Below are 12,199 nucleotides of genomic sequence, written 5' to 3'. Positions count from 1 at the left end.
CTCACCGTTAAAAATTCGGAAGGGCCAATCATAAAGTTCCTGCAATGTTTATTTTCCATCCAACCTGCTGATAATGCCGACAAGACATGGACAGGGAAAATATAAAGGTCAGCTTACTTCAGAACTTTTGTGGCCCACAAAAAGTTTCGATGGTCATTCATTGCTATTTCTAATGGTATGGTCCACCTGATATTTGCATCTTTTTAAAGTTTGGGATCGTGTCCTAACATGAGATGGAAAAACAGAATGACGGCGTAGATATAAAAAATACATCAAGCGGGCCCCACACGGTTAGGGCAGCACCCACTAAGGTGTCACGTGGGTAGCGGATAATCCACTTCCGTCCATAACGCTCGGATATTTTATTTTCTCTCATCATCCATTTGAGAGCCCGGTGAAGACAGAAAGACGGAGAGAGGATATGGAGGGAAGCTGTGCACTGAGCGTCTCTTCTTCCAAAACCCGTTTCCCATTCAATCTCTGCAACTCATCATCTCGTTTGAAACCCACCCAAATCCTCACTCTCCATCCCAAACAGACAAAAACTGTTGATTTTCGGTCGAAAAACTGCGTCTTTCTACGGTCTTCTCGAAATTCTATTATTCTTTCACCGCCTTGTGCTGTTGCAGAAGCCTTAGAACAAACTCCCATTTCTCCTCCTCCTTCCTCTCATTTGTCACCTCCGAGAGAGACGCCATCGAAGGTAGATAAGAGCGGGCGGTTTTGCAGCCCCAGAGCTGCTAGAGAGCTCGCTCTGTAAGTGTTTGTAGATTTGGAATTCTTTTGGATGCTTTCTTGTAATTCCTGTTTATTGAATTTTGGAATTATTGGTTGAAATTTTGAGGAATGCTGATGACAGCTTGATTGCTTACGCTGCATGCTTAGATGGGTCTGATCCTGTTCGGCTGTTCGACAAGCGAGTGCATGCCAAAAGATGTAAGGTTTCTAAACTGTTATTTATTTAAAAGATGTAAGGTTTCTAAACTGTTATTTTTATGAATCAGTACCTTTCTTATTTAGATATTGCATTTCAGTACTTAAATTAAGTCTTTTTTAAAAATAAAAATAACATTTAAGGGACCTTATTAATTTAAGTACATTGCATCTGGGTCCCTAACGGTAGATTTACCTAATGACTGCAGCTTAATTAGACTGTCCATTGTTCTTTGGCTAAGCATGCAAAAGGTGGGCCCCATGATTACTGGAATATTTTCTAACATCCCAATTGTTATCCTCAAAAGTCATCCAATTCAACTTTCAGAACCTGTGGCAGGGTTCAGCAGATGAACAGTTCGGAGAGGTTCGAGACCAGAGCCATTTGATTACCAGGATATTTCTGGCCAAAACATATCCAACCCAATTTTAAATCTAGACCTGCTCTCCAGTGATGGGTTGGATCGATCAAATCCATTTGCACTGCTAGTTGTATGGATCTCTTAATGGGTGGAAAACTTATATCTACCACAAATATTAAGTTCAACAACAACCCCTGCTATATGCTTACAACCTGTCTCTAGTGAAGTGTTTTACTAGCCCCTCAGCCCCTCCATATGTGCCGACCCGGCATGCAGTGCAACAATGATTCCTTCGGGTTGTGTTAATTTGTCAGATTATATGAGCAAATGCTTGAACCAAAATACATCATTGCTATGGGAGCTTGTACTATTACTAGAGGGATGTTTAGTACTTTAAGATGCTCTAGTATGAAAATGAGGGTATGCTTACAATACCTGGAATTAGTTAGATACAATTTGATGGATTTTGTGGGTTCATTGATCAGGGCTTGACGGAAGAACTGTAGAATGTTCAAACCTTGTATCAGGTGGATCCCACCATATAGATGATCAAATTAGAAACCCAGGCTCTTCAATTATCAGCTAGATTGCTGTCTTGGCTGGGACTACAGTGTAATCCCTGGCTGGGTTTCTGTATTTTCTTGCTGTTTTGGCTGTTGCTGAGCAGTTTCTTTAATAAAATATTTATCATCCTTAAAAAAAAAAAAAAAGATCAGCTAGATTGCACAAGGTTGGTCCACCTAATACACAGAAAGATGTCCTGCATATAAGTTGGTAGATGGGGGAGTGCACATGGGGCATGCAAACCTCTCTCTCTCTCTCTCTCTCTCTCTCTCTCTATTGAATATATATCTTAGGCTTTTAGCAAAACCATGGACTGCAACATTATACCACATTGGTGCACCTCTCTAGTATCTTAACTAACGTTATTAAAACCACAAAAACCAAGAGAGACACGTAGGACTAATCTGATGCTCCAGCATTTGAGAAAAGAAAAAAAAGAGGGGAAAATGGATCTATAGAACTTTGGATTATGCTTGGTATCTCTGATCTTAAGTTTTCATTCGTTGATATCACATGGAGGTGGAACACTCTATGCCGGGCTTTATTATTATTAGTATTTTAATTTAAATGACCTTTTCTGCCTTTTTGGCATTCTAACTTTGTTAAGGGACATAATCCATAGCTCTATTTCTTCCTTAGTGGACGGTGAGATTAACACCAATGGAGGTCCATGCATGCACACACACACAGTCTAACTTATTATCTCATTTTCTATTTAATCTTCTTTCCTTTTTTTTTTTTTTTTTTGCTAATTACATTATGCAAGGCTGTTAGTTATAACCAGCTGAAACATAGGATCTTGCAGGAATGATAGAAGAAGAAAAAGAATCCAGAGCACATGAGTACTTCCATGCATCCACATTCTTTGGCTTTTTTTTTTTTCTTAGAGAACTGATCAAATACAGGCAACGGTATCACAGCTTTTGATACCATTCAGTTGTTCTTGCCAACATGCCACTTGTTAGGACATCAATACCATGTAAATGGTAGGCCCCTGCATGAACATCACCCTTCTTGAAAATCTGGCTGGTTTTCTCCCTAGGTGGTCCACATCTGTACATTGAGTCAGACTCTTGGTTGTCAATTGATTCGAATGGTGTGGCCCACCTAATGTGCAAAACAGCCTTTTATTGTCTTAGGTGATCTTCACGGTGGTGGGTTGTAGCCTCTAAAAGTAATCCTCAGGATTGCCACAAATTGTATTCCAGCAGGGCCCTAAGTTCTATGTGGGGCCCCACCATGAACAAAATCATTCATCCAATGGATCCACACTATGGATGGTCCATGACACAGAGCTCCCTTGACTGGATGATGTGGTGGGCCCCAGCATGGCTTGCAAGTGGCGGATAAAACTAAAAGGGCCAAGGATTTGCTTGTATATGTAAAGCCCATTAACTAGGCAGTTGGGAACTTGATCTTCTGATCAATGTGTTTTTGCACAGTTCAAGTACCAATTGAGGCCCCGTGTATGCTGGAGGGCCCGCAGACTACCATTTTGGTTAGACCTGTGCGCTTTTTAAATAATTCTTTTGAACAAATAGCTTATTTGCAATCAGATTTACTTCTATATTGTTAGGAGATTTTACGAGAGGAGAAAAAATGCCTCTTGAACACAGTACTTTCTAGAGTCCACATTTTTTTTCCCTGCATTTATTTTTATTTTGAGCATTTAAGAAAATGACACGTCTTGGTGGAGCAAGTATTTTTCCTTTTAATTTATGTTGTATTGGCTGTTGTCCTGCAGTTTCTGGGAAAACATTACCTTTAGAAGTTAGAACACAGAACTTTCATGAATATACATTTTTCTGCACACGTTTTTGGCATTGGCAATGGTGGTTGTTGAATCTTGAATGATTGTCTGAAGAATGATTTTATGTGTTTGACTTCAGTCCCTGGATTCATCTTTGACAAGGCATCATTATTGGAGTATGATCATATGAGTTTTGGTGGACCACCTGTTCCAACGGAGACAGAAGAAGAAGCAGAGGAGTTGCAGGTCAAGTATGATAACGAGTCTGCAATTGGTAATAACCTAATTGCTTTTCTGGGTTGATCGTAAGCTAATGAATTTTCTGGGTTGATTATCATGATTAGTTGACTTTTTGTTTTTTGTTGATATTTATTAGGAAATGATGGGTTTCATTGGTCCAAGGTCTTTTCCATTCATGTTTCCATTTCCTCATTTAAAATTTTGAACTACCTACCTAGCTACCTAGTATTTTCAGATGGTCTGTAATTTGTTGGAAGAGACTAAGGCTGCATTTGGATGTTCAATCAAGTTGAAAGTTTGAAACAATCTGATACAGCAAAAGGAGTAAATTACCAAAATGAGGCTAGCACCACTAAATTCATGATGAGTGACTAACCCCAAAATCATTATTACAATCATTCAGTTCCAACCCAAAATGCCTGGAATGATTGCATTTAGTGGTTTGGTTGACACTTGACCACTTCATAGTGAATTGAGTGAGTGAAAATTCAGTTCAATGGAACATCCAGATGCACCTTAACTGTTTACCTTTGTGGCAGTTCAAGCTGACAGTTGGATATTTTTGTGCATTTGGTGGAGAACGTTCTTGCACAATTTCATGGCATACTGCAATAACAACCCCAAGATGCATTTAATGCTTCATCTGGCTCTAACATCTCTTGTTCCACCTATAGTCTGAAAGTTTCCCTTTGAAATGATTTCGTATTCTCCACTCCAAAAGAAAACTTGCAATGTCGCATCTTCCAATTCTATGTGATAATTAAATGTAAATAAATGATTTCCTTGCTATATCTCTATGATTTACTTGAAAGTTTATCACCTTCATAAATAGAGTTTATCTTTATTAGACAATAGAATACATGAGAAGTGAGAACACAATGGGATAGCTCACTCAGTTTTCTAAAAGTTATGTTTTGCTTAGTTTCTCATTTTGAGTTTCACGATGTCTTTTCCGATAACTTGTTTTCTCATTTTCAAATTCAAAATTTTAAAATTGTCCTGTAGTTTCCAGAAATTTTCATAGGGAAAAGTTTTTGTTGGCACAATGTGCACCAAGAGTTAGCACACACATATCTCCCACCATCTGAAATGGTGATTGGCACACGCATTTCAAATTGTAAAAATTCAAGTTTTCTAATGCTGCCAGAGTCCCGCCAACATTCATAAGTTGAGAGAGAACATGTGCATAGACACTCAATGAGTTGTGTGCCTAAATTTCATTCAATAAGTGCAACAGTCTTTGAGAAACCTTCATTCTCAAATGCATTATGTAAAAATGGTTTTGAACACACCGATGGTAAGAGGTGTTCCACCTATGGGTTCACAAGCCTTAGAAGGAAAGCCATTGATCAATGTTGGGGATCCAAGCGCTCAACATGCGTGTAAACTGATTTTGCAAAGATAAAGAGAGGCAAATAGAGCATACAAGGAAATAAATAGAGAAGAAGAGTCATGGTTTATCACAACATGTAACTACGTCCACGGGAAAACTAGCATATCAAAAGTTAAAAGAGAAACCTCTAGTTTGTTTTGTATTTTCACTCTTGTCCTCTGCAACATGTGACCAAGAGAAAGAACCCCCTCTTCCCACAACATCTCAAAAGAGACAACCGATGAGATACTTCATTCACCTTTTCTCTCCACCTAACATTCAACCCCTCTCTTCACTTTGCATGCCATGGTAACTGGTAAGAACCACCCAACAGAAAACCCTAATTTCATCTGCTAATATCTTGGAGAAAAAATGAAAAGTTTGAAGCCCTTTTTTCCCTTACAGAATCATCACATCATCAGCATCCATCACAAGTTTTTAGAGTTTCCAAACATTTTAATAATTTGATGATTTTATCTTGCTATTAGTGTTATTCTCTGGCTGCACCCCTCTACCTTGATTGATAAGGTGCATGTGTAGTTGTTCTGGAAAAAAAAATGTGTAGGAGATTTGCTTGAAGAGGATTTTTGGCCACATATATGCATGTGGAAAACATTTGCCACACCCAAGCCATTTTTGTTTTCCAGTTGTTGCACACTATGTTACAAACACACTCAGATTTTTGTTGAGATGACAACCAAATATATTTTTCATCTTGGAAGAAGAATGTACCCTTGATGGGGGCATCAGAGGACCTATTTGGGTGTACTAGAGATGGAGGCGACCACCCACATCAGTACAACTCTCTGTGGATGGGAGACAGGTTCCAGATGGGGCTCGCCTGGTCACTTTGAAGACCCCATATGTACTGGATGTGCATCAGGAAGACCTCACTTAGGGATGATGCATGTGGGCTACTTAGGAGATAGTTTTAGTTATAGGATTTTTATTTATATATTTATTTTTTTGATTCGACCGTTGGATCTTGTTGATTAGGCCATCGGGCCACCGGATCTCCCAGATTTGGGCCCCTTGGACCATGATCTTGTTTTATTTATGTTTTTTGTTATTTTTAAGAATTATTTGACGGTTAAGATTGTGGTAAGTGTTTTAGTTTTCTTATTTTGGATGATGGGCCATGTCACTTAAGTGAGTGGCGTATTTGTAATTTTTAAAGTTTTAATATAAAAGCGACAGGGGTTGTCCAACCCTATTGGAGCTTGAGAAAAAGAAAAAAAAAAAGGTCATTCTTGTGTTGAAAGCAGTGTTTTAAATATCGACGATATCGACCGATATATCTGATGATATTTCTTATAGTGGAATATATCTCACATGTTCGATCTGGTGAGCATTTTTTTTTTTTTAATAATATTTTTGATCCTTTTTTTTTTTCTTGGAAATCACATTAAATTAGTGTCGAATTGTTACAAATCCATGTTTTTCATGTTTTGCATGAAAAATCATGAATTGGGAGCTTCGATTTTGAGATTTGGAAGAGAATGGAAAATTGAAAAAAATTAAAATTTTCCCAATTTCTCGCAAATCAGTTGCAATCTTTGTGCCCAAACATAAAATCAAGCATGTATGTAACCTAATTTAGTGATTCTTCTTTAGCTTTTGAATGTGTGGCTTGTTTTTCCATAGGTCTTCTTACATTTATAAATTATATGAATAAACTTTGAATATACTTGCATTAATTCAGTTAGACAACGTATAGATTAGGACCCCATACAAAGAAAACCTATTATGTGCACTTGTTGTTTGTAATGTTTTGATTTGTGTATTGATATCTTTTTTAACAATCACTGAAATTTCATTGAAAAATTTGACCAATTCCCAATGTTTCCGACAACAACAATACATTATGCGATTTAACTGATATATCCCATGCGATAATTGATATGCATCCGTATCCCAAGGGTGCGATAAGTAACGCGATACCGATATTTCAAATAGTGGTTGAAAGGGTGTTTTTCCTCTTTGTTTTTAGGGTTTGTGAGAAACCCTCCATTCCAATTGAATTGTGGAATGGTAGAAGCTTACTTGGTGGAGGATTCCTTCAAGGTGTTTTCTTCCTCTCTTCTTTAACAAGGTACTCCACTTCTCTTTTTCTTCTTTTCCTTCCTTTACATCTCTTCTAAACCCATCAAAACTCATCCCAATCCACCTCATTTCACTTTTCCCCTACCCATCCATACGTGGACACACGCACGCACGTGTGTTCATATGGGTTGCCACGTGTGGGCCGCCTTTTGGTACCTTCCGTCCTTTATTCCCCTCCAAACCCTACCTAATCCCTAGATCCCTAATTCCCTAAAAAATCCCAAATCTCAATCCCTAAACCCCAAAACCCGAACGGAAATCTGATTTTTTAATTATTAATATTACAAGTCCCTTCCATAAACATGATTTTATTGGCATCGTTGTTTTCTCACGTGATTGTTGCACTACCCACGATAGATTGGAAGTCCCTACTTCCAAGTGGGCCACTCTCGTAATACTTTATATTTTCGTGCATCGCGTTTGTGATAGCCTAGGTCCTTTGCGTTCCAAATCTTAATTTTCTGAATCTATTATGTGGGTGTGTTTGGTTTTACATGTTGAATGCTGAAATTAATGCGCAATTGATCTCACATCTTGCATCTTAGGTTAGCTTCACTCGTCCTACATCAAATTTGGTAGCAGAGCCTAGATCTAACGTAGGGTACTTGTTGACGAAATTCCTAAACCAATAGTAGAGCATATAGATCGCATATGGGTTGCTGAATTTTCTGCTTGGGTATTTTAAAAGTCTTATATTACTGGAAATTTTAGACTTTGATTTTAAGACACATGGTTGCTGAATTTTCAGTTTTGGCCTTATTAGAATCATTCTAGGATTGTCCATAGGGTTTAAGGTACTTAGGGTCATCATACATAAAGTACAGATGCATCATATAATATCACATTGAGCATCATCAAATTTGAATTTTGCATCGCATTCATCATATAGTACACATACAACTAGGTTGCCTTTTATTAGGGTCATTTAGTGTATGCAAACGCGAACAGGTCGTGGTTTTGGTCTATTCCCCACCATGAACGTAGATTAGATTGCCGATGCTCTCGAAAAGATTAACCACCATTTAACGACATTGAGACGCACAATAGGACCACTGACGCACAATTAACTACCAACAACTAGCGTATCACGCGGCTAGAGGCAACCTCTTATGGTACCCCTGTCACCGGGAAAGACCACTAGTCTCAAGTAGGAGAGCCAACGGATGAGGACCCATTTGAACATGGTCCAGTCCTAGTCGAACCCATTATGGGTCATAATAGGAACTTTGGTTAGGGAGTAGGTCATGTAAAACTGCACGCCCACGCGCCTTGTAGAGAGTCGTAGGATCATTGCGACCTTGAGGAATGAGTTATGAAGAGCGTCAAAGTCGATGCTCTCAATTTTGATTGTCGCTTGAACTCGAGATATTTCCTTGACTGGTCAGCTGACACAGACCACTTCTTCAAGTGGCATGACATGTCATATCGCCGTCGAGAGAGGTTCACTAAGATGAAGTTGACGGGTCAAGCCAAGCTATTCTGGATCAATTCAGAACAGAAGGCGGAGCGGCATGGAGATGAACCCATTACATCATTGGCTAAGATGAAAGAGCTTCTTAGAGAAAACTAGGTCCCACTTTCCTATCGTGACTGCCTTTTGGATCACTGGTAGTCCTTCATGTAAGGGTTGATGCCTGTATCGGATTACATCGAGAGATTCAAGGAGTACATGATGCGATGTGATGTTGACGAGTCTCCTGCTATGACCCTGTCTCATTTTAGGACGAGCCTGCACCCTGAAATTAGGCGTGAGCTAATCCCTCATGATGTTGGTACACTAGAGGAGGCCTACCTTGGGGTAGAGGAGCTTGAACGACTTACCGCAAACAAGCATGAAATGGTTTAGGTCTCGTGATTCCAGTGGCAGGGTTACTCATCAGAGAGCCAAACCTAACCTTGGGAGTCAGGGGGGTGGCTCGTGTGATGCAGGCCCCATCTGTGTGAGGTGTGTGGTTCGTGTGAAACGGAACCCATGTGAAGTGGGGCCCACGAGGGGGGTTCGGCCGCGGTCCTAACCCATGGGATGTGGGGCTTGGGCTGTGGGATAAAGGGATTAATTTGCCATGCTCTATTAGTTTGAGTTTTTAGAGCAAGTGGTTAATTGTCCTGCATTAGCTAGTGATGAGGAGTTTGATGAGCAGGAGACCCACACTCTTGTAGTAGTCAGATACGCCTTTGCCCAAACTAAAGAAAATGATGATTGGTGTAGGAACACGATCTTTTACACTTTTATTAAGTGTGGAGAAAAGAATTGTAAAGTGATCATGAACAGTGGCAGCTGTGCCAATGTGGTCTCTACTAACACCGTGAGTCGACTGGGGCTTGAAAATCGAGTCTCACTTTTAGCCCTATAGAGTGTTGTGGGCTGATGAGTCCTCTATTCCGATCTCATAGCGACATTTATCCCCTCCAGTTTGGGTCGTATATGGATTCGCTATTGTGCGATGTGGTTCCCATGAATGCCTGCCACATCATCGTGGGTAGGCCCTGGTTATTTGACTTAGACGTTCTAATATTCGGTTGCTTCAATATTTGTACATTCATGTTTGAGGGTAAGAAAATTAGATTGAGTCTTCTTCCACCCAAGAGCATACCGGAAAAGAAGGAGACCACTAAGAAGGGTGATCCTAGAACTTCGATGAAGTCCATGCCCAAGTCTCTTCACATCATTAATGCAAAAGAATTTGAAAGAGACTAGGGAGGATTTAGAAGTGCATGCCCTCGTGATTAGAGAGGCTACCCCTTAGGTTGGTGTAGAGTTGCCTAGTGAGGTGATTTCGATGATGGAGGAGTTTAGTGATGTCTTTCCTGACGACCTCCCGGATGAACTTCCATTTAAGAGGGACATCCAGCATGCCGTTAATCTTGTCCTCGGGTCGACTCTCCCAAACATTCCTCACTATAGAATGAACCCTACAGAGCATGCGGAACTCAAGAAGCAAGTTGATGAGCTTCTTAAAAAAGTGTTCATTCAGGAGAGCATGAGTCCATGTGCAGTGTTCGTATTTCTGATGCCCAAGAAGGATAGCACATGGCATATGTGGATAGGAAAGCCATCAACAAGATCATCGTTAAGTACTGATTTCTTATACCGCATCTTGACATTATGTTGGACGTGATGGCTAATGCCATAATTTTCTCCAAAAATAGACCTCAAGAGTGGGTATCACCAGATCTGCATTCGCTCAGGTGATGAATGGAAAATTGCCTTCAAGACGAAGGATGGGCTTTACCAGTTGCTAGTCATGCCTTTTGGGTTGATCAATGCCCCAAGTACATTTATGCAGGTGATGACCCAGGTGTTGAGACCTTTAATGGGGAAGTTCCTAGTCATGTACTTTGACGACATCCTTATTTATAGCATGACTAAGGAACAACATCTCCACCATCTGAGGCAAGTGTGTGGGATCCTTAGGGCAGAGAAGTTGTATGCCAACCTCAAGGAGTATTTGTTTTTGTCTAGTAGTGTATCTTATTAGGTTTTATTGTGTCATCTAAGGGCATGCTTGCGGATCTCGAGAAGGTTAAGGCCTTAGTTAGCTGGCTTGAGCCGCGTATTATTCATGGGGTGTATAGCTTTCATGCCTTAGCCACCTTTTATAGGCGATTCATTAGAGGGTTTAGTTCCATCATGGCTCCCATTACCGATTGCATAAAATGGGGGAGTTCCAATAGACTAAAGCAACCTCTAAGGCATTCAAGGAGATCAAAGTTAAAATGACTGAAGCTCCTATCATGCGACTTCCAGATTTTTCCCAGGCTTTTGAGGTAGCTTGTGATGCGTCTGGTGTAGATATAGGTGGAGTGCTTAGTCAGGAAGGGCATCCTGTCGCTTTCTTTAGCGAAAAGTTGAATGAGACTAAACAAAAGTATTCTACCTATGACAAAGAATTCAATGCGGTAGTGCAGTCTTTGCACCATTGTCGATATTAACTATTACAGCAGGAGCTCGTCTTATTGTTTGACCATGAGGCTTTGCGTTATTTCAACTCGCAAAAGAAGTTGAACCCGAGGCATATCAAGTGGGTCCAATTTATTTAGGAGAACTGATGAGGACATCCGAGCACCATACCAGAGGAGGGCTGCGCCAGTCTCCTTATGGCTTGACAACTATTACATTAGTTCAGAAAAGCTGCACATCTTTAGTCCCTGTGGGTACGACCTCGGTCTCACCGAGATTATTACTACATCGCAACCCTGCACTTGGGGTACAAGCGAACAAGTCTCAGGGAAGCATTGGCTATATTGGCTCATAATGTAGCCCAGGTCACTGTTCCTCCCATGATAGCGGCGGTAAACGGAACGAACACCAGATAGAAGGCTCAAAGCCTCCCAGGGCAGGATCGCATGGATTGATGCCCGCGGCTCGTACAATAACACGACGAAATACTGCAAGTAGTAGTCAATTCCCTCAGAACAGAGAGGGAGCGAGAACACCCCGGAAGGTTTCGTTTTCTGATGCCATACCTGTGTGAAGTCGAACATGTGCCATTCTCGACAAATTTCAAGTATCTAGATTTTCAGAAATTCAACGAAGATGGATCACCAGAAGAACATCTGATGCATTTCATCACGACCATGGGCAACTTTTCTATAGTCCCGTAGTATTGTTTGCGACTGTTCAGGTCATCGCTGACAGGAAAAGCCTTCAGATGGTATTCTAGCATGGCACCAGAATCTATACGCACTTGGGATCAAATACAGGATACCTTTATGGCAAACTTCTTCCCATATGATAGGGATGTCAGCATCACCGAGTTGGCCTTCATACGGCAACGGGAAGGTGAACCAGTAGAGAAATTCATCGATCAATAGAAGACTCTTAGGGCATCGTGTTGAGAATATTCAAGGGAAAAAGAACAGGTGAAAATATGC

General features: G+C 40.5%; 1 protein-coding gene across 4 annotated transcripts in view; it reads left to right on the top strand.

Moving 5' to 3' along the window:
- The first annotated feature begins 339 nt into the window (after window positions 1-339).
- The window catches only part of LOC131232687 (uncharacterized), a 59,155-nt gene continuing 47,295 nt past the window's right edge, over window positions 340-12,199 (top strand). For 3 of the 4 annotated variants that reach the window (XR_009164906.1, XM_058229097.1, XM_058229096.1), the window contains exons 1-3: window positions 340-756; window positions 860-936; window positions 3,749-3,883. Coding sequence is in view for 3 of the 4 variants with exons in the window: in XM_058229097.1 (XP_058085080.1) it covers window positions 422-756; window positions 860-936; window positions 3,749-3,883 (547 nt within the window). In the remaining variant the exon portion in view is untranslated. The remainder of the gene's footprint in view (window positions 757-859; window positions 937-3,748; window positions 3,884-12,199) is intronic. The other variant, XM_058229094.1, reaches the window with a different exon arrangement.

The sequence above is a fragment of the Magnolia sinica genome, chromosome 18 (assembly GCF_029962835.1).
Source record: "Magnolia sinica isolate HGM2019 chromosome 18, MsV1, whole genome shotgun sequence".
Lineage (NCBI taxonomy): Eukaryota > Viridiplantae > Streptophyta > Magnoliopsida > Magnoliales > Magnoliaceae > Magnolia > Magnolia sinica.
This window is presented reverse-complemented; position numbering and strand designations above follow the sequence as displayed.